Genomic DNA, 27,963 nt, shown 5'->3' on the forward strand with positions numbered 1-27,963 from the left:
TGAATGTTGGTTCCTTTTGCCCAAAGATATTCTCTCTTTCTATCTACAGCTTTGCAAAAAAACTTCAGGATACTGTAGCTCTGCTGGCTCCAAACTGCAATGTCAAATTCTTATTGTCAGATGATGGCTCAGGAAAAGGAGCTGCACTGATTGCTGCTGTGGCCTGCCGTACAAAGATCTCTTAATAAGCGGGAGACTGGATCGTTTTCCACCAGATGCAGACCTTGATCTGCAGTATGGACTTTCATTCTTCTTTCAGGCAGCTGTGACAAAATGGCTGGAAAGCCAAATTTGGATAGCTGTGATATTCCATCTTTGCAATTTTAACATCTTTGATTCATGTTCAAAGCAGGGAGAGAAATAAACCAAACTCCACTGCCTCTTGGATTCTCAAGCTATCATTCTTCCAAAGAGCTTAATCCAGTTAGCTGTGGTTGAGGAGGCTAATATGAAAGTAATTTCATAACCTCATCATTTCCACATCCTTTAGGTGCTTATGAGAGCAGCTGAATACTTCAAGCTACGAACCCTGGCTGGCTGTTTTAGAACTCATGCGTCTATCACTGTAATATGAGCACAGATACAAGAAGCCTCATGTAGCAATATATATATATAATTTATTTACATTCATGCCCGCTAAAACCCTGTGCGAGACGCAGATATGTACATAAGGCCAAGTGTAAATACTTGAATGCACTTGAATACAGAATAAAAAACGATCTTTACACAATACGGCATAGACCTGCCTGGTCCAGCACACGTTCACTGCACAGATCAGACTGCCACGCACACGCACAAATCCCTTGCATATACACTGGGCAAGGACTAAGGAGGCACAGATACAGTCACCAGGACAGCAAGGCCCTCATCCTTTGGCTGACCTTCTGTTTCTTCCTTGTCCCACGGGTCTCCAGGTATCTGCAAGCCACCAACTCTTGGACTGCCCGGTCTGATTGAATGTCAGATACCTCTCAGGCTGGAGCAAACATTTACAGAGATGGCTCTGGAACTATCCTGAGCTACCCCCTTTTTTACTTTAATATGGCAAGGGGCTTCCTGGGGGATGCAGTGGGCAGGACACAGATGACTCAGCTTCAAAGTAAAGCTTATCTGTTCATCCTGGTCACTCTCAATGAATTCTGTGCTAACCATTTCCTTTCCTTTTGCTTCCCATGCTAGAGTACAAGCTCTAGAATAATTATCCAAGCCAGATGCCAGCATATCAGACTTGCTTGCCAGCCTACTTGATAGAAAAACAGACCTACCCCAACCAGTTCCAGAGCTGCCTTGGTAGCAGCAGAATAGGGATTTGGTAGCCTTTTCCATGGCTTCTGGAGACCAAGCCCAATGTGTTTGCCTTTTGGCTGAATTTGGCACAAGGATTAGAAGGTACGAGGCCAGTATGCCACAGATAGGGCACACGAGCATATTCAAAGCAGGACAGGTACAGATGCTGTGACCCTTCAAATGGAGGTGCCCCTCATCATCTCCAAACTGAGGCCTGCTTTGTCCCTGCCTAGTGCCTTAGCACTCAGCTTCTGAAACCATGAAAAGGGAGCTGTCCTGCTTGCCCACTTCGGCCACAGCGGCAGCCAGCTGGTTGAGGTTTCCATTGGGGAAGTGACGTGCCTCCCATAAGTTCAAAATCATGGCTGTTGGGCTTGGTTTTGAAGCAAAGAAGCTGAGATGGCTGTGGAAAGAGGGAAAGTAATCATAATACAAATAAAAATTGCCAGTACCTCTGCAAACCTCCTCTACTCTGTATCAGAACTGCACAGCCCACATTACCACCCAAATCACATATTTCTGTACCAGCTAGTTCCACCTTCTATGCTAGTGCACTTTTATACAAAGAATCCTTATACCTGTCAAGGTGCAGCTTCTGGGCTAATGCTCTCCAGTCAGCCCCACGGGCCCCTGGGGCATCCAGACTACTTATGATCTTCTGGCGGATAAGAAAAGGAATCTTGAAGGCACTGGGGCCCACCAGGGCAGGGGAGCCAGCCTCATTGTCTGGGGGTAGCCAGTCCGAGAACCGTGCATCCTGAGAAGAAGATAACAATTACTAGGTGCTACAAATAAAATCTCTGTGGTAAGGATTCTGGGCCGAGAGAAAGAGCTAAAAGCATATAACAAGGCTGTTGATTCTATTTGGTCAGATGTAGGTTTTAAGAGAATGAAGGCCCCTTACTATAATTTGGTTTCTCAGTTTGCTCCAAAAAATGGAGCCTAACTATTCAACCACTCCTCTAGCCTTCGAAATTTCAGCAAGCATTGGCTACATACTTTCAAGCATTTCTCCATATAACTCTACGTTATTAGAAAACTCTTTATATGAAAGATATAAGGTCCCAAGTTTTGTAGGCCAGAATTTATGAAGCTAGGAAGGAGTACTGGAGCCATATGGCCCTTCCTTGCATTTCTACTTGTTTGCTGGCTTTGATGCAGAGATCTGATTTGACCGAACCAAGTTCATTATTGTATCTGGCATGGGACTGATTTAAAATTAATTTATTATATTGGCTATTAAGAAAAGATCAGAGTATGACTAAAATTCTGTATTATAAATCAACATTAAATTGATGTTCTCTATTTCTGACAGAATATAACAGTGGGTATGGGTTTGGGGCTTATCCAGGAACTGGAAATTTTCCATCTTTGGTTTTGGATGGGAATAGCACTTTCCCACTCAGACCCAGTGTGCAATTTAGCGGTCCTCTTGGACTCATAGCTCCTGCTCAAAGAGCAAGTGGCAGCCATGGTCAGGTCCTTTGCACAACTCCATCTAATGTGTTAATTGCACCTGTTCCTGGACCAGGAGGTAGTGCTTGTGGTCACTCATGCTTTAGTCACCTCTTGGCTGGACTAATGTCCTCTACATGGGGCTGCCCTTGAAGACCATCTGGAAACTGTAGGTAGTCCGGAATGCAGCAGTGCTGGCTACAAGTGCATCTTGGTACCCTCATGCAACACTGCTGCTTTGTGAGCTGCATTAGCTCCCAGGAAGCTTCTAGGTGCAATTCAAGGTGCTAGTTATCTACAAAGCCCTATATGGTGCAGGACAGTCTTTTTCTGGTTCTTTCTTTCCACCTGCTACGCTCCAACAAGATGGGCATGCTCCATGTCCTTTCCCTGAAACACTGTAATCTATGCACCCTAATTGTGTGTTTTGTTATGACTGGGGTTGTTTTCATGAAGTTTATTATATTTTGTTTTTATTGCTGTACACTGCCCAGAGCTGGGAGGCCATATAAATCCTGTAAACTAATTAATCAAACGCCAATTTAAAAAGTTCAGGACATCTACTGCAGCTGGCACATGAGGAGAAATGGATAGGATATGGGTGAGAATGCAGGCTTAACAGTCATCCTGGTTCATGAACTGCAGCTTAGGAAGTCAGGAACATTTTGCCAGAACAGGTCTGAACTTTGTTCTTTTCTGAGCACACAGATGGCTACAGCCAACATACAGCCATGGGATTGGCTTTTAGAATGGAAAAATAGCAGGTGGAAGGATTTTATACAAGACAAACTCCTGTGACACAAATCTGCCCTGTGGTCTACTCTCAAGTATGTTCAGTAGGGACTCTATGAGATCATACCCAATACCCTAGCTACAAATCCACATAAGAAACTTGAAAGCTATTCAAAAGAAAAATAATAGGTATCCACTCAGCCAAATACCTGCTGAACTCCAGTGTATGCTTAACAGGGCCCATCCTGTCTAATCCTTCCCTCTGCCAGGATAGGAGACCCAGCCAAGAAGCTAACAGAAGTTGTCACAGTCTCCCTTCACTGTATTCTTGCCCTTACCTTGGCAATGTTGAAGTCAATATTGAAGCTTTGCCCATCGCCCTCCACCTGCCAGATCCAAATTTTGCACGCCAGTTGGCAGGTGTTGGTGCTGAGTCGCTCCAGTGTGAAGGTACAGTGTAGGTAGGGCTGCAGCCCACTCCAAAGATGGTAGAAGGGAATCTCCTATAAGAGGAAAAGCCAGACACAAATTGCAAGATGATGCTTTTCTAAAGGACTGTGAAAAAGAAGACTTCTTGGCTGAAGTTACAAGTAAGTGCCAACAGCTTCAGGCAAAACCAAGTACAGGTTGGTACCAAGCAGCATATGCATAACTGCTATCTGTTCCCAAAGAAGGAATTGCCTAATAACAGGGCTGTTCAGCAATGCAGATTAAAGGGGAAAAGGTGATTTGGAACATATGTATGCACTCAAGTTACATTTCTCAACAATACCTTGAAGAAGCTGTGTCTACTCCAGGAACCAACATGGTTGATTTAAGGAGGCAATAACGAGTGTGATGTGTGCTGCCCATACACTCCAAATCACTTTTCACCCTTCTGATTCCAAACCACTGTATAACCAGAACAGTCAGATTTTCTTGGCTTGAGAAGGTGGTATTCCTGGGCCGAAGACAGGTTGATGCAGATGGTGATTACAACTCTGTTCAAGTTTTGCAAAGAATATCTTTATATCTTTTGTTCTGGATAGGGTTGCACTGCCCCAGACAGACCCGGTGCATAACTTGGGGGTCCTCTTGGACTCACAACTCCTGCTCAAAGAGCAGGTGGCAGTCGTGGCCAGAAGGGCCTTTGCGCAACTTCGTGTTGTGTGCTAGTTACGCCCCTTCCTGGAGCGAGAGGCCCTTAGAACGGTCACTCACGCCCTGGTCATCTCCCATATAGACTATGGTAATGCGCTCTACATGGGGCTTCCCGTGGAAGCTACAGCTGGTCCAAAATGCAGCCACGCAGGTGATTTTAGGTGCTTCAAGATCAGCACATATAACTCCTCTGCTCCACAAGCTGCGTTGAGTGCCAGTTTGCTTCTGGGTCCAATTCAAGGTGTTGGTTATCACCTTTAAAGCCCTACATGGCATGGGGCCAGGTTACCTAAGGGACCGTCTCACCCCGTTACATCAACCCATCCCACCCGATCATGCAGAGAGGGCATGCTACGGACCCTGTCCGTAAGAGAATTCCATCTGGCGCGGTCCAGGAGGCGGGCCTTCTCTGCAGCAGCTCCTGCCCTTTGGAACATCCTTCCCCCAGAAGTGAAGTTAGCCCCCTCCCTCCTGGACTTCAGAAAACAGCTGAAGACCTGGTTTTGCCACCTTGCCTGGAGTGGGGAGAGGAAGAGCCATTCTTGGGGTTGGTTGGTTCCCTAACCCTAACGGGTTGAATTAGATCCTCTGTTACTTGGATTTCATTGCATTTTACATTTATTGATTATTGGTATCATTTATGATTTTATTGAATTTTAAATTGTTTTTATTGTGAACCACTCAGGGTCCCCATGTGAGGGAGATGGGCAGTGATAAAAATATAATGATAGGTAGATAGATAGATAGATATATAGATATAGATATAGAAGGGTAACAGTAGCTCTAGCAATTTCAGGTGAAGAGTATTGTCTTGCCCTGGACAAAAATATCCCCAGGATTAGTAGAAACACTTGCCTGGTAGCTGACAAGGAGCTTGCTCTTCCACAGTGAGCTGGGCACATCATGGATGGAGAGACGCAGATTGTGATAACTGTCCTTGAAATGCAAGATTCGTGGTGCACCAATCAGCTGTCCACCCATTTGCTTCTCTATTTGTACCACTTCCTGTAATGGTATGAACACAGGGGATATTCTTAATTGAGGGGAATTAAGGAAGCAAAGACTGTCCTGTGGTTACTGAGCTACAGTTCAGGTCTCAAGAGATACAATATTTATGGAGGTAGTGATGGTGGTGGTGAAAAAAGTGTACGTGCATATAGGTGTGTGTATCAGGCAGTCCATGCATCTCTAAATGCAGAGGAATTTGACCAGTTGTAGATATTCTGTGTGGCCCTCAAGGCTGAAAGGTTTTCCTCTCTGACTGAATAGGCCAGAGGTGCTAAACCTGAGGCCTCAAAGCTCTATCATGGCCCTGGAATCTTTGCATTTTGGAGTTTGTTTATTTACACATATAATTTATAGGCTGCCTGATTCCCAATGACTCAGGGTGGCTTACAATAAAAATAAACATAAAATACAAAAAGAAACACAATCTGTCCCAGAGAAACCATATAACCAAAGAAAACCCATCCAGCTTGGGCTTAACCTTTGTTCTGCCCTAGAGCCTGGGAGAATGGCCAAGTTGTTTTTGCAATTTCATCTAGAATTTTTAAAAAGGCAATTTTAATGGGACAGCAAGTGGAAATTATTAAACATGGGGTGTAACTTTATTAATAGAATCAACTTTCATCAAACATGAATTTAAAACAAATTACATGTTTTCCTACACCTGCCTCCTTTCTGGAGTCTGGTCGCCAGCATATTACTGCTGGGTCAACCTCTGGGTTGAAATAGAGGATTCCTAACAGAAGTTCACCAGTGGAACCAATCGCCCAAGTGATGGTGCACTCCTCTTCATTGGATGTGTTAAAGCTGAGGCTAGCCAGACATCTATCTGGGATGCTTTAGTCTGGATTCCTACACTGACGATGGGGTTGGACTGGATGGGTTAGATGGACACTTTCAGCTCTGTTATGTTGTGGAGTTGGGTAGCTTGAGTCTAAACTATGGGGATACTGGAGACGGCTCTGTATTGTGGAAACAAAATTCCTGGATGAAAAATATTAGCATACCGGAAGATACTAGGTCATTATGGGAAAGACTGAAGACTTGCATAAGGAGAGATTAGGCTTCTTGTGTAGGAATGTGTGGATCATGAGCAATGTCCCTTTGTAGAAGGCTTCACCACATGTTGCTCTGCCTCAACCATCAAGGTCAGCCAGTTGCCTTGGTTGGCTGATCTCACTAAAAGAAGCTTCTGTGCGTGTGCTGTGCATGGGCTGCATGTTCTGTGCATGTGCTGCTGGGTCCATGTGCACAGAAATAACTGCTATTAAGGGAAGCAAAAGGCACAGTCATTCCACTACTTAAAAAGGAGGCACCATTATGCTTTGCTGCATTGTTTCAAAGGGGCACTTTGCTCCATTGTCTGATGAAGTGAAGTACCTCACTGAAGATCTGCAGAACCCTAATCCTGCAATTAGGCTAGGATTGTTCTATTAAAGTTGTGCTCTGGCTACATGGTCAAAAGCACTGAAATAACTCAAGTACAAATGAACAAATAATGAGTTTTTGAAACTAGTAAAAAACATGGTACTCCAGCATATGTGAGATTTATGGAAGTGGGCTTAGAGGGGCTGCATATGGAAGCGTTTCCTGGGGGAATACCTTCAGTGCATCGCGGGTGTCACTGAGGCAATACACACGGACATCATATTCCAGCCCAGTACAAGTTGTGGGTGCAAAGAGAACCAGTTTCAGGCGCTTTGAAGCAGCCATGCTGAGTGATTCCCCCACCAGTGCAAAGCGGCCCAGTTGCTCCGTGAAGATGTAGCAAGCTTGGGGTTCCAACTGGCAATGGTACAGTTCAGAAGGTCCTGGCTCACCCAATTGCAGTACGTCCTAAAAAAGTGAAAAAGGAAGACAATCGCTGCATCAGAAAAAGAGAAACGGTAATAGAGCAGAACACGCACATTGATACGAGAGAGAGAGAGAGATTCGGGTAAACCCAGAGATGGGAGAAGAGGATGGCTGATAAGTATGTGACAAAGAATGGCAAGTTGGCACATCAGCTTGCATGGGTGGTGTCAGGACAGTGCTTCGCTGGTATATCTAGTAAGGGCTGCAGCACTGAGCCTGAGCAGCATCCACACTGTTTGCATTGCATTTCAGCCGCTCTAAGGGCCCAGGCTGCATCCAAGCTCCCACTGTAGGGCACAGACCAGAACTGCCTCTCTCAGAAGCCTATGAGTATCTCTCTTGGGGGACACGCAACCCATCAGATTCAATTAATGGTGTAACAGGGCTGTGTATGCTCTGCAAAAAAGCATTTAGTGGAAACAGCATTTAGGTTTCATTTTTAAAAAAAGACAAACCCTAGCTTTGGGAAAGTGAAAATAGGCTTAAAATGATATCCAAGGAAACCAGAGAAATGACTGATTCATGGTATGGGCAGGGGGCTCAGTGCCATACTTGGTTGTTTACTTAATTTATTTGGATTAGTTCTGACTGTCTCATCACTGGTGTTATCTGGGAGAAGAACAATCATATATACAATGCAAAACAAGAAATCAATGCATAAATAATAGCATAGCACTGAAGACAAATCCACTAAAACCAAAATACAGAGAGCTTAGAAAACCCTCGTGTGGCAAAACAGGCCAATTAGATAAAAGCAATGATCAAATAATTAATATCCATTTGAAGATATTTTGACATTAAATTAAGAAACCTAGAAGAATAAAAAAGGGACTTCACGTGCTGTGAACATATATTAATATAGGCACTGAGCAGCTTTTCCAGGGAGAATTCTGAGCGGCCATTATCAAGAAGGTCCTCACTGTTGTAGCTGCTTTCCAGACGAAGGGGGCCCTTGGACCTGCCTGTTAGATGATCTTAGGTCCCAAGTTGCTGGGAACTAAGTAGAAACCATTCACATTTTGCAAAACAAAACAAAACAAAACAAAACAAAACAAAGCAAAACAAAACAGGAAGACTACTTGATTTTAACATATTTTATAGGTTGCTGAATGCGGTATATCTGGCATGACATTTGGTTTGTTATGCATAAAACAGGCCCAGTGTTGCAACAACCCATGAGTTGCTCAGCATGTACTCCAGGTAGGCCTCACCTCCCACGTCCCCTCACAGGACTGCTTCTTGAGGCGCAGATTCCAGGTCTCAGGGTTTGGCTCCACACAGTGATCTATGGCTAGGATAACAGGTCTGGTGAGCAGCACCCCCGGAGGGCCACAACTAACAATGGGGCTCAGTAAAGTCTGGCAGCCTGCCAGCGGAAGCCTTGGCAAGAGAGAGAAGCATCAGTAATACAGAGAAGGGGCTTAAGAACTCCCCAACCTCCATGGCCCAATGAGTGACGTCAGCTACTTCCTCTCGAGCATAATCCCAGTAGAAACAGAATCTGCATGCCCATTAGTTTGAGGGGACATCCAACATGAAGAAATAGAATGTGGTTAATATCAGCAAGTATTATGACAATAATACACCCAGGAATGATTCTTTGGTCTTAAGATAGTAGGAGTTATCAAGAAGTGCATCAAAGATCAATATTAATACAAGAATCCTGGCAACAGCAGAAATGTCCCAATTATGGCAAGGGATTATCACTGGGGAATTTCTGCCAGGTAGAAACTCCAGAAGAGTTCTGACAATACAGCAACAAATGGCACAATCAGCATCTTTCTTCCAGCAGAAACTGGGAAGAAAAAAGGATCTAGACATGATAAGTAGTTAAGTTCATTCTGCCCTTAGACAGCACCAAGGGGATTCTGGGAAGTTAACATGCTAGGATGGAAGCGGGCTTTCTATGCTTGTTGTTGCCACAGCCCTGAGCAATGAGGTACAAGGAAGAGTGAGTTGCATGGAGCCAGGAGACAAACATTAAAGAAAAGAAACAAAGATAGAGTATTTTTAGAGTATTACGTGGACCCTACAACACAAATACCCCTAGAAGTGGCCCTAATAAAGGTGATATCATCTTCATCATATTATCTTCCCCTATGAGCATGATGTGGGAAATGTTTTCATTCCTTTCAATGTAAACTATTTTCATGCCCTATCTTCAAGATTGTCTTTGTCCCTATGAACTCATAAGTAAATTTACTGTTTATTTTACATCACTTTTTATTTCAGGCCAGACCAAGGTAGGCTTGAGAACACCAAAAATATCAAAGGTTGAGACTACAGTTACAGGAGTCAATGTTATCTTATCTTTATTCAGTGGTACCCATTTCATCAGCAGAGAGAAATCCTGGCATACCCATCTGCAGGAGTGCAGACTAGCAAAACCATGGCATCTATCAATTGGAACACAGATACGCACACACTTCCTCTGAATCCCACAGGGGTCTGTACCTTGTTTCAAATCAGAGGACAGAAAGTGCAGATGCCTGTAAGATTCCCAGTGAACTTTCAGAAAACAGAGGATAGGGCACATTGTGGGCATGATAAATTACAGGTAAGTATAGATAAATTAGTGTCCCAGGGACAACCAACAGAATTCAGGGAATGGAATATATACCTCACATCCTCTTGCTTGTGCAGTGTCAGGTAGATTTCATAGATTTTCCCCCGTGGGATGGCATCAGGTGGGATAAGCAAGCTGACACCTAAAAGACAGAGACAAGATGGCTCAAGGGCACAACCCACTGCTTGCAGGCAAGCTGCCTTCCAATTTCACAGGCAAGCTGATGACTGAAGAATGAGTTTTGGTCAGAGGCTGCTTAGCTGCAAGAGGCAGGAAAGAGGAAATGGGCTCCTTAAAAGAAATCCCAGAGGGAAATAGGGTATCTTGTTGTGTTGTGTTTATCTATGGAATTATTTATTTTCCCATGTAGCAATCCAGCCTAGAAAGAAAAGCTTTTTTCTTTGGATGCATGTGCTTGAGCAATGATCCAGAAGGGAACTAAGAGCATCAGAGAGCATTGTTGCTCCACTGCAGCCACCCTCCAAATCTCCAGCCCTGTATTTTCCCTACTTGTCAACCTCACCTGTGTTGGGTATCATTAGACGTCCACCCAGAAAGTTGAATGTTCCATATGCCATGTTGGCGGCACCCCTGGGCAAGGAGCGGAAGAAACTCTGGGTAGAGAATCGTGAGACAAAGTCTACAGGATCAGCACTAGGAGAGCTGTGGTGAAGTGTATGGCGCCCACTGCCCAGGGGGCTAAGCAGGTGCCCATTGCCAATCTGGAACTTGCCAGGCCCGTCCTGGCGTGGACACAGTGAGCCTTGGTAGGTCATGGTAGTGGTGCTAAGATCAGGCTGGATTGTCAATAGGTGGGAATTATCTGTGTGAGAGGAAGAAATGAACATGATAATCAGATCAACTGGGGTGGTAAAGACACACATCTTATTTCAAAATATAAAAAAAATTCTTTCCTGGCAGAATGGAAAAGTTAGCTCATTCTTAATACTGCAGAGAACTAGATTACTTTATAGATGCAAATGCAGATATTTTGAGTCACCTCAGGTATGTAGCAGCCTAATCACAAAACATTATCTCATCAGACAGTATTGCATAAAATACGTTAACCAGCAGGGGTAACAGACTGTTGCAATGACCCGAGAAACAAAGATCTCTGTTCAGACCATCATTTTCTGCATTAATAAGGTTATGCATTTTATTTCCCAAAGACAGCTTTTTAAAGATGCAATGTAATCTCCTTTTTTAGACTCAGAGTTTTGGGTTAATAGAGCTTACAGAAACCATCTGTGCAGTCCAAATGTAGATCAACAGAATACACGTGTCATTTTAACATCTTGTCACTTATCAGGATATAAAGAAGAATGTTTCGTGAGTCACAATAAGGGATGATGGAGTAATAAAGGGATACTTCCTTGACCTACAACTAGACTGTGTATGTGTGAATGTCACCCATCATGACAAATCATGAAAAATTTGTCATGGTGGATGTGCGGCATTTTGCTATAGAGGACACTTTGAAATCTCAAGAGCAAAGTAGTGTCACCCATCTAGCAAATACTGGAACATTTGGTTATATTTATTTGATGGTCTCCCTATGGTTTAATCTGCCACTCATAGAGAGAAAGAGAGGAGTATTTGACTAATCAGCGTAACTGAGATATACCAGAAGAGTCTTTCTGCAACTACTTTCCTCCAGAAGTTAATGTTTCTTATTTAATGGAAAATCTGCTTTCCTAAACTTGTTCTGAAAGACTGGAGTAATGCATGGCATGTGTTTTGGGTGGTGAGCAACTAGAAGAACGTTCCTGTAGCTTTGTGCACCGCCCTCTTTAGTTAAAACCTTAGAGCAGGGTTTCTCAACCAGGGTTCTGTGGAACCCTCGGGTTCTGCAAGAGGTCACTAGGAGTTTCCTGGGAGATCATGATTTATTTAAAAAATTATTTCAAGTTCAGGCACCTTCACATTAAAGAGGCAAGGTTCATTCTTTATTTTTAGTTTAAGAACACAGTTAACGTATATACCTGGGTGGGCTCAAGTAGACCTCCTGTGAACCCTGGAGGACCCTGGTGAATCCCGATAGCCCCCTGTGCTCCCCCGGTGGCCCCTAGATATCTCTAGATGGGCTGGACGGCACCCAGCGACGGCAGCCCTTGTAATAGACTGAAACCTGTTGGGGCGATGGACTTGTGGGGGAAGTGGGAAGAATTGGGGGGTGAAGTGGCTCTGGGAGAAAATCCCCTGGCCTTTAAGATCTTAGGGGATTCTGCAGGGGGGAAGGGAAAGGGAGATTGGCCATTCCCATTATATTAGGCGGCAGAGGGCTGGGGTCCCTTGGTGTGAGTGTGAGTGTGCCACTCCTCCCGTGGGTGAGAGGCTCAGGAAGAGGTTAGGATTGGCTCTGGTGTGGAAGTCTACCTGCCCCTGAGTGAGAGTCAGGGGTGGTTAGGAGTGGCTGGTCTGTCCCACCTCTACTAGTGAGAGAGGTTGAGGTGGGGCACTGTAAGGGTGTGGATGGCAGTGGTGACCCAACAGGGCCGAGAGCAGAAGCTGGTGCGCTGGGGGTGCTTGCCACTGCCTAAGGTGGATGGTGTGGGAGAAGATGGATATGTGGGAAAAGGGACCCCTGGTTAAGCCCAGGAGTTCCGGAGGTCCAGGAGTGGAGGCTACCGGACTAGGAAACTCTGGGGGCTGTGGGGCCGGCTATTCTATTGAGGTGGTGACGGGCTGGGGACGTTATGATGGGACCTGGAGGGCAGGCCATCTTTGGGGAAGATGCCCCCGGTGTTTATTACCGGTGGCGTGTTCCGGCCCTCTGTGGTCATACTCAGGCCCTGGACAGCAGATCCTTGCAAGCCCTGGTCTTCTGCTGCTGCTCCTTAACGCCAGGTCAGTGAACAACAAGGCCCCCCTCGTATATGATTTAATCACAGAGGAGGGGGCAGACCTGGCGTGTATCACCGAGACCTGGCTGGGCTCGGAAGGGGGAGTAGCCCTCTCTGAGATGTGCCCGGCCGGGTTTCAAGTGTGGCACTAGCCGAGACACCAGCTCAGGGGAGGAGGGGTGGCAGTTGTCATCAGAGAATCTTTAGTGGCCTTCAGGGGCCCTGCTCTGCAAGTGGCCGGTTGTGAGACCGTTTCTCAAGCTGGGATCCCGAGAACAGTTGGGGGTGTTGCTGCTGTACCAGCCTCCCTGCTGCGTAGCAGCCTCCCTGCCCAAGCTGCTGGAGGCTGTCTCAGGGTTGGCAGTGGAGTTCCCCAGGCTTATGGTTCTGGGGGACTTCAATCTGCTGTCCCTGGGACGTGCCTCGGAGACAGCCCAGGAGTTCATGGCTATCATGGCAGCTATGGGCCTGTCCCAGATTATTCGGGACCCGACTCGAGACAGTGGTCACACCCTGGACTTCGTTTTCTTGTCGGAGCAGTGGCAATGTGATCTGAGGGGAGAGTTAGATCTGTCCCCATTGTCATGGTCAGACCACGCCCTGGTGATCCTGAGATTCTATTGTGCCACCCCGCTCCGCAGGGAGGCTGGACATATTCAGTTGGTCCGCCCCCGGCGACTGATGGACCCAGTAGGGTTTCAGAGGGAGCTGGGGGTTATTCCCGAGGGCCGGCTGCACGGTCCAGCGGAGATCCTAGCCACGGCCTGGAATAGGGCCGCGGCTGGGGCCTTGGACAGGATCGCGCCAGTGTGACCTCTCTTGCCTCGTTCGACCCATCACTCCCCGTGGTTTACGGAGGAGTTGAGGGTTTTGAAGAGGGTTAAGAGATGTCTGGAGCATCGCTGGAAGAAGACGAAGACTGAATCTGACTGAACACAAGCTAGAGCCGCTATTAAGGCCTACCTTGTGGCGGTAAGAGCGGCAAAACTTGAGTATTTCTCTGCTCTTATTGCATCCGCAGAATGCTGTCCGATGGCCCTGTTCAAGATCGCTCGATCTCCTCTGGGTCAGGTAGATCCAGGGACCCACCTACAGGGCCGTTTGGAAGAGTTTTCACAGGATCTGCAGGATAAAATCGCTCAGATCCATTCTAAGTTGGACTCTAAGCGTGAAGCGGAGTCTGGAGAGATGCCAGGAGAATGTACTTACCCTGTTATCTGGGAATGGTTTGATCCTGTTGGGCCTGAGGAAGTGGACAGGATTCTCTGGACTGTGAATGCAACCACATGTCAGCTTGACCCATGCCCTTCCTGGCTGATACAATTAGCCCGGGAAGTGACTTGTGGTTGGGTCCAGGTGATGGTTAATGCATCCTTGAGGGAGGGGGTATTTCTGACTGCCTTTAAGGAGGCACTGGTATACCCCCTCCTCAAGAAGCCATCCTTGGACCCTACTATACTGGGCAATTTTCGCCCTGTCTCCCACCTTCCCTTCTTGGGAAAGGTGGTTGAGAAAGTGGTTGCGTTGCAGCTCCAGAGAATTCTGGAGGAAACGGATTATCTGGACCCCTTTCGGTCAGGTTTCAGGCCAGGATATGGGACGGAGACCGCATTGGTCACACTTATGGATGATCTCTGGCGGGAGCGGGATGGAGGGAGTGCATCCATCCTGGCTCTCTTGGACCTCTCAGCGGCTTTCAATACCATCGACCATGGTATCCTTTTGGGGCGGCTCAGGGGGTTGGGGGTGTAGTTTTGCGCTGGTTCACCTCCTTCCTCCAGGGCCGTTCCCAATCAGTGGTGATAGGAGAGAAGAGATCCGGCCCTTGACCCCTCCATTGTGGGGTGCCGCAGGGTTCGGTACTCTCTCCTCTCCTATTTAACATCTACATGAAACCGCTGGGTGAGATCATCCGTCACCATGGGATGAGGTATCATCAATATGCCAATGATACCCAGTTATATATCTCCATCCCGGGTGAAGTAAGTGATGTGGTTTCCACCCTTTCCAGGTGCCTGGGGGCTGTGGGGGCCTGGATGGGGAACAACAGGCTTCAACTGAACCCTGGTAAGACAGAGTGGCTGTGGATTGATGGCCCCTCAGGTTCCAGGAAGTTGTCTTCTTTGGTTCTGGATGGGGTGGCACTTCCCCATTCGGAGCCAGTGTGGAACCTGGGGGTCCTCCTGGACTCGCGACTCCTGCTCGAAGAGCAGGTGGCAGTCACGGCCAGGAGGGCCTTTCCACATCTCCAGGGTGGTGTGTCAGCTACGCCCATTCCTGGACCGAGATGCCCTCCGAACAGTCACTCATGCCCTTGTCATCTCCCATATAGACTACTGCAATGTGTTCTACATGGGGCTACCCTTGAAAAACATTCGGAAGCTTCAGCTGGTCCAGAATGCGGCTGTGTGGACAGTTATCAGGGCTGCAAAATCAGCCCATGTGACACCACTGTTACGCAAGCTGCATTGTGTACCAGTTTGCTTCTGGGTCCAATTCAAGGTGTTGGTTATCACCTTTAAAGCCCTACATGGCATGAGACCAGGGTACCTGAGGGACCGTCTTGTCTCCATAACATCGACCCGTCCCACCCCGTCAGGCAGGGAGGGCATGCTACGGACCCCATCAGTAAAGGAATTTCATCTAGCGGGGTCCAGGAGGCGAGCCTTCTCTGCAGTGGTGCCCACCCTTTGGAACATCCTGCCCCTGGAGTTGAGACGGGTTTCCTTGCTCTCGGACTTCCGGAAGAAACTGAAGACCTGGTTCTGCCGCCTTGCTTGGGAGCGGGAGAGAGATAGCTCCACCTGGGGATGGCTGGCACCACAGCACCTTTTAGTGATTGTGTTACATCTCCACTTGGATTTTACATTGTCTGCAGCTAAAATAAATTATTCTTGGTTATTTTAGCAGGTTCCCTCAGAACATACAACTGGCTATTTCCACCCTCTGATTTAACATCTTTAGCAAAGTTAAAGTTTAATTATCTTATTTGGCCAGTGAGAAGAGAATCTCTGTCATTTAAATGTCTGATTATATTTGTAATAGGTTTTGTGAGTCTCTTAGGGCTCAGAGTCAGGGCTCAGGGCTACAGAGTCTCAGGGCTTAGTAACAGGTTTTGTGAGGCTCAGGGTGCAGGGTTACAGGGTCTCAGGGCTTAGTTTTCTTATGCAACTTTTGACAGAGAGGCTTTGCTTAAATGAGCTATTGCAAGAAAACTTCCAGTGTCCCGTGTTTTCAGTCTCCTGAAGGAAGATTTTCTATTGATTTACTGGTAACATTTGTAAGGAGTTTCCATGTCAATTTTGGGAAATGGAATAAATATGCTAGAGCCTTCCCAAATTATGACCACTCCCAATTCAGGTAAGGTGAGAAGCTCAACAATATTCTACCACTTAAAAACCAAGTGGGCAACCTTTTTGACCCCAAGGGTGCCTGATGTTCTGGGTCATGGTCCATAGGCTGCATGTGAACCCAATTATGCACACTTATACAACTACATGCAAGCACACAAATATTAATATATGCACACATATCAATGAATATACACACTCACAGAAAGCCTTTCCCTCCCTTAGTGATCTCAGCTATAGTATATTGAGATTATTTGAAAGGACAAACTGAAATTCCCCTCCAACCCGATCCCCACATGGCTGCTCCCACCTGACTCACTTCTGCTACAGCTACCACCACTGAATTTCTGAAAGGGCTTGTTCCTGCAAGGGCCAGAGACCATCAAGGGACACTATTCAGTGTTTTCCCACCTTGGCAACTTTCACACGTGCAGACTTGCGACTTCCAGAACTCTCAGGAAAGGCCATGTTGGCTGGGGAAATTCTGGGAATTGAAATCCACACATAAAGAGGGTGTCCAGGTTGGGAAATACTGCTCACATTCACATTCAAAAATGTAGCTGCTGGGTCTTGCAAAAATAGGAATTTTCAGGAAAACAGCAAAATCCAGAAACTATAGTAAGTCAGGAGGGGGCAGACAAATGGAACAGGGCAGCAAGATAATGGCACGTGCAAAAGCTACGTCTCAGACCTTGGAGGACCACAGGCAGGGCATGGCTACCCCATCTATGATAAAGGCTCCTGACATGCCGACTTCTGAAGTCTTGGTGGTGTATCTCCTTTGGCCGCTCTGGCTTCCAGGTTGCAGGAATTATGGTAACAGACATTCAAGACCAGAACAAAAGAGAGCCAGTTTAGCCTGGTGGTTAAGCCAACGGGCTAGAACCAGGAGACTGAGAGTTCTAGTCCTGCCTTAGGCATGAAAGCCGGCTGGGTGACCTTGGGCCAGTCACTCTCTCTCAGCCCAACTTACCTCACAGGGTTGTTGTTGTGGGGAAAAGAGGAGGAGGAAGGAGTATTTGGTATGTTCGCCACCTTGAGTTATTTATTAAAACAAATAATAAAGGCAGGATAGAAAATAAATAAAAGTGAGACTCTTTTTTTCACCAGAAAGCCATATTCCCATCCAGATTGTGTGTGGAGGCATGCAAGAAGCAGATGCAAAAAGCTAGTGTGTCAAAGCTAAAATGGGTAGCCAAATCAAACTCATTATGCATCTCTCTCTCTCTCTCTCTCTTTCTTTTCTTCTCTCTCTCTCACACATACAATGTTAGCAATGCAGTCTGGATTCTATTAAAGCCTAGCTGCATCATGAAAGAGCTTCAAAGCTTGCATCCGAGCCTTGAAACTCCCCAAACCATGCTGTTTTGGGCTTAGCTTTTGTTTTAATTTACTGCAATAGAATACACATGAGTTTTGTGGGAGGCAACTCATCATGCTGAAGTTTAACTTAAGTAAAGCTTTTCACTGATACTTTTTTCAAATTTAATTGCTATAGGTATGATGAAGAGAAAGGTCAGATGGACAAAGTTCCTCTGTAGACCATAAGTCCTCCACCTCCTACAAATTACATCTCAGACCCAAAGCAGTTTCCTCATCCTGCATGTGTCGATTGCTTATGCTCCTTATCTACCTGATATAATAAAAGTTTAAAACTTTCCAGCAGATTTAAAGGCATTGTTGTTACATCCTTTCTTACGCCTACAGAAAGGTGAAAGAAAGAAAAGCCACCTCTATAATGAAACCTGGCAACTTCACAAAAGATGAACATGGTTCCAAAATGCTTGCCCAAGTGGAGAGTTTCCCACAGCCAGGTGTCCTGAGCCCCAAAGGATTAGTACCCACCATATAAGACCTACAGAATACCCCAAAACTGGAGCGATGCTCACCTGCCTTGGTGGGCTTGATGCCGACTGGCTGGAAGCCAGCAGTGAGAATAGAAGAGTCAGCCACATCTGAATCCAACCCTTCCTTCTTGCGGCAGTAGACAAGGGTTACCACTAGAAGCAGCAATACCAAGCAGACGGCCACAGCAATCAAGCCGACATACAGAGCCACATCCTCAGAGCCACCAGTACCTAGACAGGAGGAGAGAGGGAAGGGTGCGCATTCAATCTAATGCCTTGCTCTATTATGCAGTAGGAAGTAACACTATTTGCTCCAGAAGAAGGAACCTAAGACTCATTGACATAAAGTGCCAGATCTGTTATCTACGGGTCTGCGAGGGAATGGAATTTGTACAGAAGAGATCCGGATTGGTTTGGAGTGCACTGCTTCTCGTTGGGCTTATCACATGTGGCCCAACAAGGGTTCTGTGCCTGTACTCTATTTTTCAGATGAAATTCCTTGGCTGACCACCTCCCTTGCATCTGTAGGTCTGCTCTCATACAGAAAGCATTTTGGAGAGAAAAGGGTAAAAAAACAAGAGGAATTCCTCTAGGAATTCCTCCAGCAGCTTCATTTCAGTTATCAACTTAGAAGGAGAGGACAAATTTTTCAGCAAGGCTGAATGGCTCTTAGAGAATTATATTTATATGTATTTATATTTATATTTTACTGTCTCAACGATATTTTCAAGTTTTAATCTTTTATTGTTTGTAAACCACCCAGAGTTGTTGCATACAAGATGGGCGGTAAAGAAATATGATTGATTGATTGATTGATTGATTGATTGATTAATAAATAAATAAATTCAGATGGAAGCTGCAAAACAAGCAGTACATTTTAGGAACATTTGTAACGGTCAGCTTTCATAATAGCTACTACAACAATGCTATCAACACAAGAGGGGGAGGGGGACATTCCCCTAAGAAATGTATTATCAACATACTTAGCACACAACCCCATTTAATTGTATAGCCTTCTCCAACATGATTCTTTTCAGATGTGCTGCACTTCAAACTTACCTTGTTTTGGGGGATATTGATAGGGAAACCTAGCACATCTGAAGGGCACTAGTGGCTGCTTTATAGTAGTAACCAATATTAGCCAGGAATCTGTCTCTCTCTCAAACAGAATGCTGGATTAGGATGTGAAGCAGGGAAGGCTCCTGCTTCCCTGCTCTCCCCAAACTGCTCCTGCTGAAAAGGTTTTGTGATGTTTATTAAAATAATGTATACGCAGGTTCTTATTCTCATAGAAACAGATTACATGTTAAGGAAGAAGCAGAACCACTATAAGCCAATGCCTTCTACCAGCCTCCATAACTAGTCCAAGAGGATACCATCATCAATAGTATAGTGGGTTGCTGAAAGGTCCAACGGGACTAGGAGGGATGCACAACCTCCATCTAGGTCCTGATAAAGATCTGTCAGCCCTTTAAGGTAGTCTAGACAGGAAACCAAAACCATGAGTACTAATATTACCTTTATTGTAAGGTTACAGTAACAGAATCTTGCAAGTCTGAAAACACTTCCCTCCTTCCCTGCCCTTACTTTCCAGCGAACTAGAGAGGGTCCCTTTGGAGATGTTTTTCCATTCCCATCCCTCCTTTGGACCCAGATTAGGGTCCTAGCCTGTTGTCTAGGCTGCGGCTCTTCCTCCTGTTTCTCAGAGTTATTCTCACAGCCCATTACAAGATCATCCACAAGAGCAACTAATGCCATCTCCATCCCATGCCCAGACTTCAAACCTGACTGAAAAGGATGCAGATAACCCACTTCCTCTAAAGTGCTCTGTTCCTATACACCAAAGTTAGAAACAGGAAGATAGTTGTCAAGTATAGCTGGATCTAGGGAGGACCTATTAAGGCCTCTTAAGCACACCACAGCCTCTCTCAGGTCTGCTGGCATCACCCCCACTCAAAGGGAAGCACTGACAACATTTTGGAGCCAACAGGACATGCTCTCCCATACCCCCACAGGGGCCCATAGATAAGCTAAAGTCATCAGAGTCCCAATTAAATATGGTAAGATATTGTCCCAATCAGTCCATCAGGTTCTGACCATGAAAAGTCTAGACTTCAGCAAATCTGAATGACTTTATTGGAAAAGCGCTGTGATGTAAACTGATCACAGTGGGCAGTGCCACACCCTCCCAGAAGGGGTTGTTCACCCTAAATGAAGCCATTGATCAACAGCCCATCAATGAAATAAGGCAGGAGAAATTGTGACAATTCACCTCTCGTCTTGCCACAGTAGGGCTCTAACTTTAGCTTGTACCTGAGCTCAGTAAAAATCACTTCTCTTCTTCCTCCACTGGTGCTCCATGTGTGCTTCTACCACTTCTTCTCCCAGAGCTCCCTGTTATCCAGGATCAGCAAACAGAGAGAGCCCACTTAGAAGCAATCACATCAAGTGCCTAGGTTTCCTCCTGTTTCCAGTGGCTAATTGCAAACTCAATGGAACTGCCTGCAAGGTCGCAGGGAAAACCCCCATGGCTGGAAATAATCCAGATCTAAGACACCTTGAGGCAATCAATCCATTCACCCAACAAGGTCCTAGATGAGAGTGATGTCAAAAGGCCCAGAGAGATGCCCTCCATATTCAGATCACTACACAAAGGCTTCAAGGCAAAAGCAAGATTCAGCACCTGGCTGCTTATACATGTCAGGCTTGAGATTTCATTGGACAAGCTCAGGGTCTCCATGAGCATCTAAGCCATACCTGACCCAGATCCAAGGGTCTGGAGGTTAAAATCACCTAACAGGCAGGGAGACTCCAACACCAGTCCCAAGAGCAGGTTGAGCAACTTGGGCAGGGATTCTGTCAGACAGCAGAGTGATCTGTACATGAGCAAGATCCCTGGCTTGTCCATTTGCCCCACTTAACATACAAATATTCACACCTGGCCACCTCAAGAGCAGAATCCTTGGTCACAAGCAAGGGGTCTTCAAAGAGCAGCCCTGGTCTTGGAATCCAGGCTGCCGGTGCACCAAAAGCTGAGAAAGTTTATCTCTGAGGGGTCAGTCATTCCCTCTTCACTGAGCCAGGTCTGTCTGCTCATCCACCAAATGGTCGATGAACAAGGTCTTATTGCAGATAGACCTGGTATTTACCATCAAGCCAAGCTCAACCAACAATCCTATCCCTGGGGCCCAGATAGGCCACAGACTGGAAGTGCAAATGAGCAGCAAGTTGTCAGTCTTCCTTCTCCTGTAACAGTAACCCTGGCAACTCTCATCACAACACTCTTCACCCATCATACACCTCCAGGACCACACACTAAGATGGTCTGTACCTCCAGGAAAATCTCCAGTCCTTCCAGCTCCTACCATGACCATGTCACAGAACCACATAATCCCAGGTTGCCAGCAAAATGCAACTGAGTCTGCCATGTATGTATGTATGTATGTATGTATTGCATTTAGAATAAAATATTAGTTAAAATACAATAAAACAATACAATAAAAACAATCTTCTTAAATGAATAATTTATTCCAAGAGGTAGGTGGTAAGAAGTTCTTAATTGAATTTCCAGGGAGCGCCTTCAGGGCTCTAGCCACCCCCAGGGTTGGCTAGAGATGGCAAGAGAGCCGGCCCCAAGTCCAGGTCTTCACCCCTTTCCGGAAGGCCGGGAAAGTGGGGGCCCGCCTCACCTCTGGGGAAGAGTGTTCCAGGGCGGAGGCAACGGCAGAGAAGGCTCTCTTTCTGGGACCTGCCAATCAACATTCTTTCGTAGGCAGGACCTGCAACATGCCCTCCCTGCCTGACTGGCCAAAATGTTAATAATTAAGATGCTTAAAATACCATTACTTGAAATCACCAAGTGTAGTTGGCCATACTGATGATCAAAAATCATCCAGGCAAACCAATTATCTTCAGTTGTTGGTGGAAACACGCCATACTGTATATCTCAAGCAGGAGATCATTCCATATAGCAGGCATCACAGCAGAGAGTACCGTTAAGAATAGGACAAGTGACATTGGGGTTAGAGAGACCACTTCCACTTCCACCTTATAATTTCTGAGTAAAAGCAGTCAGTCTTTATTTGGGAGAGTGGATTATTTGCTCCTTGCCCTTCCCCATGCACCCTCTTATTTGTGCCATAAAGATGAATCAAAATGTTAACTATACAAGAGAATGTGAGTGCAGATTGTCCTTTATTTAAGTCATCCACAGAGAGGTGCACAACTAAAAGACTAGAAAATAGGGGCTATTTGGGAGTGGTGAGCAGGCAGACATATTGTATGAGAAAAAGCAACATGTCTGTGTTACAAAAGCAAGCAGACCTGTAAATATCAGTCTACTGTAGTTTAAGAAGCAACTTATGAGCAGGGAGGTTTTCAAGGAAGGAAGGAGAGGAAGGGAAGAAGGGCAAGCATGCGTATGTATTTTATGTGATTTAGATTTTTGCCCTGCTGTCCTTCTAAATCCCACCCCACCCCTACCACCAGCTAGGTCAAACATTCAGTATGAGCCGCCCCAGGAGGGAAGATGAACACTGCTTTCACTTCAACTGTGAAAATGTTAATTTGATATAAAAGGAAGAGAAAAGCCCTAGGAGACCTAGCAAGCTGGTTAGTTAATGAGCCAGGATGGGGCCTGTCACTCACTCTTCCACTCCCTCATGCCTGCATGGAGTTCCCCCTCCTGCAGTCCAACAGGCTGTTCACCAGGTTGACACACCAGGCCTCAGGTAAGGAGCTCATCTTTGGGGAGGCATCATCCTCTTAGGGATGAGGAGAGAGATGTCTCTAGGGAGATGTGCTGGAATGGCAGGGGCTGCCAGTATTACAGTGGGTTCTTACTTTATTGCCCATGGCCACAAGGTCATGCTAAACTAGGCAGTAGGGAATCTATCTGCACTAGGCCATGGGCTGCGTGTTCCTGCATGAATGGGTAGGCGGACTAGAAGTGACAGGCTTGGCTGCCCTGATATCTCAATCAGTTGAGAGTGTCCAGCCACTCAGAACAACCTCAGGGGGAGGCCCAATCACCCTAGTGCATCCTGAAGGTATTTTTCAAAATTCAGAACACCCCCCGCCTCTATCCAAGAGGGCAACGTTCTGTTTGAAGGCATCCACTAGTTCGGCTGTGAAGAGTTTTCTAGCAGAGATTCTGTGCTGCCTGTTTTTAAAGAAGAGGAAACTGGGGCCTTGAAGCTTCCCATCAACAATTAGATGATCTATTAATCCCCCATTAGTAATAAGCATTTGGATAGCTGGCATACAGATATTCTGATCACAGTCTTCCCAAGTATGACAAGCCGCATTTTATGTATTTAAATTGTAATAATTACTAAATATGTAACCATACATATAAATTAGCATATGCAAGTGTTATGTAGTCCTAGGTCCCTTTTCTGATGGTGCACTTCTCTTTCCTGGCAATATGCAAATTGCCACCCAGCTCACCACCGATATCACACCCCTTACATCTCCATGACAGCAGTCTTGTCTTTCCCAAAGACAAAGAAAGAGGCAGGAACTTACCATGTGTACACAGTTCACTGGTGCAGTTGCGGGTCTCCAGTTCAGGCCCCTGGCACTCATCCCCATCATTACGGGGCAGTGGATCAGAGCATTCACGGCTGCGCCAATGTGTGCAGTCGGCACCACATACTGACCACAAGCTCCAGGCTGACCAACCACCAGGTACTGCCAGACAGAAGGAAGCAGTATAAATACTTACTAACCAAAATCTAGCTCAACAATTATCTTATCCTCCCAATAAACTCCAGGTCTTCCCCTTGCTCCACCCTACCCCACCACACCCCAGCAGATGTCCTTTAACAATCCCATAATTCACGAGGATGCTCTTGCGCTATGTCTCCTCAGCAGAGATGGGGCTGGGTTTGTATATCTTGTGGCAGCCACCGAAGCTACCCTACTAGGGAAAAAAAGATTTCTTCTCGTATTTGTGACATGCCTCAGGAAGACGAGGGCTAAGAGATGGGAGAGGACAAACACAGACACATGGATGGGTTGGAGGAGACAGGCAGAGCAAATGGGAGGGAAGGGAAAGCAAGGCGAGGCTCTTGAGCTGTTGCTTCAAAGAGTTGAAGGCACAGGAAAACCAATCTCAGGCACACTCAGCATCATTCCAGATTCACAATCAAATCAGCTGGGCTTTGAAACAGGGCAAAGGGAGAGAGAATGTATGGCCATAGTACCACAGCATAGGCAGAACTGTGTGAGCAGGGAGGGCCCCCCACCAGAGGATGGTGGTAAAACAGAGAAGAAATCTACGATTGTGAGTGAGGAAGATTAGCAAAAGTGCGTGGCTCAGCTCAAATGACGATAGGCTTCACCCAAGTTGGCTTCTTAAGCACTTCTCCACTGTTCTGGGCAGGAGCTTGGGCCAAGTGCTTGGAGCGCAAGGAGCACCGCAAACTGAACCATGGGAGCAGGCCCATGGTGTGGCAGGGGCAGTACCTGGGCACAGGGTGGCGCAAGAACTTTTCTGCACATTCTGGCCCTCACAGAAGGCCCCCCCGTTGAGTGGCGTTGGGTTGGTGCAGCTCCGGCTCCGCTTCTGCCAGCCCCGTCCACAGCTGGTGCTGCAGGCTGACCAGTCCGTCCACGTCGACCAGCCTCCATTCACTGAGGGGAAGGGACAGCATCAGCTAGAGCTTGCAAAGACTGCCCTGGGAGAGCTGGTGGGGAGAGTGAGCTGCCACCCCCATGGGGAGCAGAGTGCTTTTCAGGCCTAGAGGAGTAGCCAAGCCTTTTCATTGGGGACAAAACTGCTGGCTCCAGAATTCAGGCTTCCTTGGTGTATTTGCGTGTATGAACAGTTTGGGGAGAATACACAAGAAAACATGGGGATATGCAAGGAGGCGTCACAAGTGGAGGGGCAAACACTTAGAGGAACGGGGAAGGGTCATGTTGCTTTCCTCTGTTGTATTTTGCAAGAGCATAACTTGCTCCTTCCTCATATTTACAATTCAGCCTTCCTTCTCCTTGCCTGGGAAGGTACAATCTATGTTCCTCATCTGCAGTGGAATTCCTTCTTTCCAAAGCTCTTCTTCCCATCCCCAAAACAACTGGGTACACCATAACCCAAGGAGAGGAAAAGTCTTAATATTTTGGGCACCATAATGCCCCAACCAACAGAAAAAACATCTTAAAGTGTCCTACCCTACTATAATCCATCTTCCCCCTTCATCTACAAGCTGAACCAAACTTGGAGCAGGGTGGGGTTCATGCACAGAAGGGGTTACAAAACAATACTGTGCCCCTTTTTCTCAGGGTCACCCTCCCCATGCCCTGAAGAGGCCCTACCATAGACAGTGACAGCAGCAGGTGAGCTGCGACGGCGAGCCACTATGTTCTTGGCCACGCAGGTATAGTTGCCTGTGTCAGCTAAACGCGCCTGTTTTACCACCAGGCTATGTTCCAGGGTAATGTAGTAATTGGGGTCCAGTGTGGGGTCCACAAGTTCTTCATTGCGCAGCCACTCCACCTTGAGAAGACACAAGAGCCGCACATGGTTCTGATTTGATTTGGATCAAAAGCCTTAAAATATGGTGGCTGAAATTTGTTCCAAGAGAAAACATCTACAAACGTTGACCAAAGGAGAGACAGAGTCAATGTAGGAAAGTTTAGAAATGTTTAATTAGCACTACAGAGAAAGAGAGAGAAGCTGCAATCTATCAAGCAGTAGGTAGGGAATATGCAAATAGGATATACACCCAGGCTAGATCGCTGGCAAGCGCTGCAGGTGCCAAGGGCAAGATGAAGGACATGGCATCCTCTCTGGTGGTCCCCATCCAGCTGCTTGGGACTTATTGTATTGACTGGGCTTTCTATAATTTCCTCAGATTGCCCAAGAATAGGAATGTAGGTGCAGTACTCACTTCAGCAGGTGGAATCCCTTCTGGAGGGCGGCAAGGCAGCACAATTCCCTGCTCAATTGAGACTTCTTTGGCCACTGGCTCCTGCTCAAAATTCTTCCTCAAGTCTAGAAAGAAAAGAGTCTCAGAGTGGTGTAATGACAATAGTAAAGACTCCCCATCATGCCAGGCTGCTCTTTTAGTGGCACAGATTCATCTGCTCCCTGCCAAGGCCACTATTACACAGTCATCCTCAGTGTACATATAGAACCCATGCCATGACTATCCCTCACTGGAGCCAAAGAGCCAACTGGCAAAAGTTTGGTCTAGTGGTTAAGGTGCTGGGCTAGAAACCAGGAGTCTGTGAGTTCCAGTCCCAACTTAGGCATGAAGGCCGGCTGGGTGACCTTGGGCCAGTCACTCTCTCTCAGCCCAACTCACCTCACAGGGTTGCTATTGTGGGGAAAATAGGAGGAGGAAGGAGTAATAGGTATGTTTGCCACCTTGAGTTATTTATAAAAATAAAGTTATTTATAAAAATAATAAAAGCAGGATAAAAATAAAAAAAATAAAAATAATTTTTAAAAAGGGTAGGAAGCCCCAGGAAAAATGAGGCTGAGGATAGGGAAATCACTCACACGCAATGCGCACAAAGGCCTTCTGGCTTTTGGTGGTGCCGGAGGAGCTCCAGGCAACACACTGACACCAGTACTCTTCCAAGCCAAAGATCTTCTCCACTTGCTGCCTTGAGATATCTATCCGTACCTCCATGAGGGGGAGGCCTGCCAAAACACCAAGCGGGAAAGAAATGAGGAAGAGAGTTTAAATGGTAAAGGGGCTTCAAGCAGGGTTAGGGATACATCACAACTCTGCGGGAGCACAATACACGTGCAGAAAGCTGCTAAATTTGACCTATACTGATACCCGCCAGGTTTCTAGCCCTTATGTTACTCAGCTCAGAGTTTATGTCCCACCTAGCTCCTTTTCCTTCTCTGTGACTAGAAGAAGCAGGACAAATTATATGACAGGGTAACCATCACAGAATAAGGCAAGAGAAATTATGCAAAATCTGTACAAGCCAATCTTACTTTGTGGCCCTACCACACCATTCAGCTTCTTCAGATGGCTTTTTCTCGGCCTCGAAATAATGCCCTTGGCACTTCATTTTGCCCTTGATCAAAAATGTCATAAAAACTGCAGAATTGGAAAGTAACAATCATATTATTTTGGAAATTGTTTTTTTCATCTCTCTATATGTTGCCAAAATATAGCTAATCTGGATCTGATTCAAGCTAGGATAATACTCTGAGACTGAACGGGAATCAGAATATACATGGAAAGAACTGGTTTGTATCTGGTAAAAAGAGACTCTATACAGATCTGGACCTGGAGAATGCTGTTTTCAGTCCTCTTGTCTATGCAGAAATGAATGCTGAATCATTTGTGAGTGCCAGGACATTCTGGGTCTTTTCTCAGCTCTTAAACCGATTTTAATACCCTTTGCCTTCCTCTGAGAATTGTAGTTGGATGACCGCTGTCCAGCATTCAGCTCCTTCCAGCACTACAGTCACCTGGCCTCAGATAAATCTATACACTAGTGCAGATACACTTTATTACAAGAAGTTCCCATCTTTAACTTGACATTTGGACGAAACTGGCTGCCAGTCTCTCAGCTAAAAAGACAGACTGCCCTCTGATGCCCTTTCAGCACTCACCAGTGCTCTTATCCTTGCTGCGCTGTATGATGTGGTCACCTTGGTGCACCCATTCACCATTGCACTTGAAGTAAATTTGGGTGGCAGGCATGGCCTTGCATGCCAATGTCACAGGTTTGTTTTTGACAATATAAACATCTTCAGGTTCTAGCAGGAAGTGAGGGAGCAGGTCAGAGCCAGAGCCAGGCACAGGGATGGGCACCGTGGCACTTTGCTGAGCATCTGTGTTGGGTGACAGAAACAAGATGGTTAGAAACTGGTGTAGTGGCAATGACATTTCAGCAGGCCCTGAAGAAGCAGG

The 27,963-nt window shown here is 46.3% G+C and overlaps 2 protein-coding genes across 2 annotated transcripts in view; one reads left to right on the top strand and one right to left on the bottom strand.

Annotated features, from left to right (window-relative positions):
• The window catches only part of HK3 (hexokinase 3), a 42,282-nt gene extending 41,563 nt beyond the window's left edge, over nt 1-719 (top strand). The window contains exon 17 of the mRNA XM_063292869.1: nt 50-719. Within this exon, the coding sequence (XP_063148939.1) occupies nt 50-185 (136 nt within the window). The 3' untranslated portion in view covers nt 186-719. The remainder of the gene's footprint in view (nt 1-49) is intronic.
• On the bottom strand, nt 606-27,939 carry UNC5A (unc-5 netrin receptor A). Its single transcript, XM_063292870.1, has 15 exons — nt 27,663-27,939; nt 26,586-26,729; nt 25,972-26,075; nt 25,397-25,577; nt 24,548-24,715; nt 23,606-23,770; nt 18,122-18,310; nt 10,563-10,862; nt 10,094-10,181; nt 8,685-8,853; nt 7,222-7,455; nt 5,470-5,619; nt 3,813-3,977; nt 1,866-2,044; nt 606-1,690 (listed from the first exon to the last, which is right to left on the bottom strand). The coding sequence occupies exons 1-15, from the start codon at nt 27,937-27,939 to the stop codon at nt 1,525-1,527; spliced, it is 2,679 nt and encodes an 892-aa protein (XP_063148940.1). The 3' UTR covers nt 606-1,524.
• Between the last annotated feature and the right edge of the window lie 24 nt (nt 27,940-27,963).

This window comes from Candoia aspera, chromosome 2, assembly GCF_035149785.1.
Source record: "Candoia aspera isolate rCanAsp1 chromosome 2, rCanAsp1.hap2, whole genome shotgun sequence".
Classification (NCBI taxonomy): Eukaryota; Metazoa; Chordata; class Lepidosauria; order Squamata; family Boidae; genus Candoia; species Candoia aspera.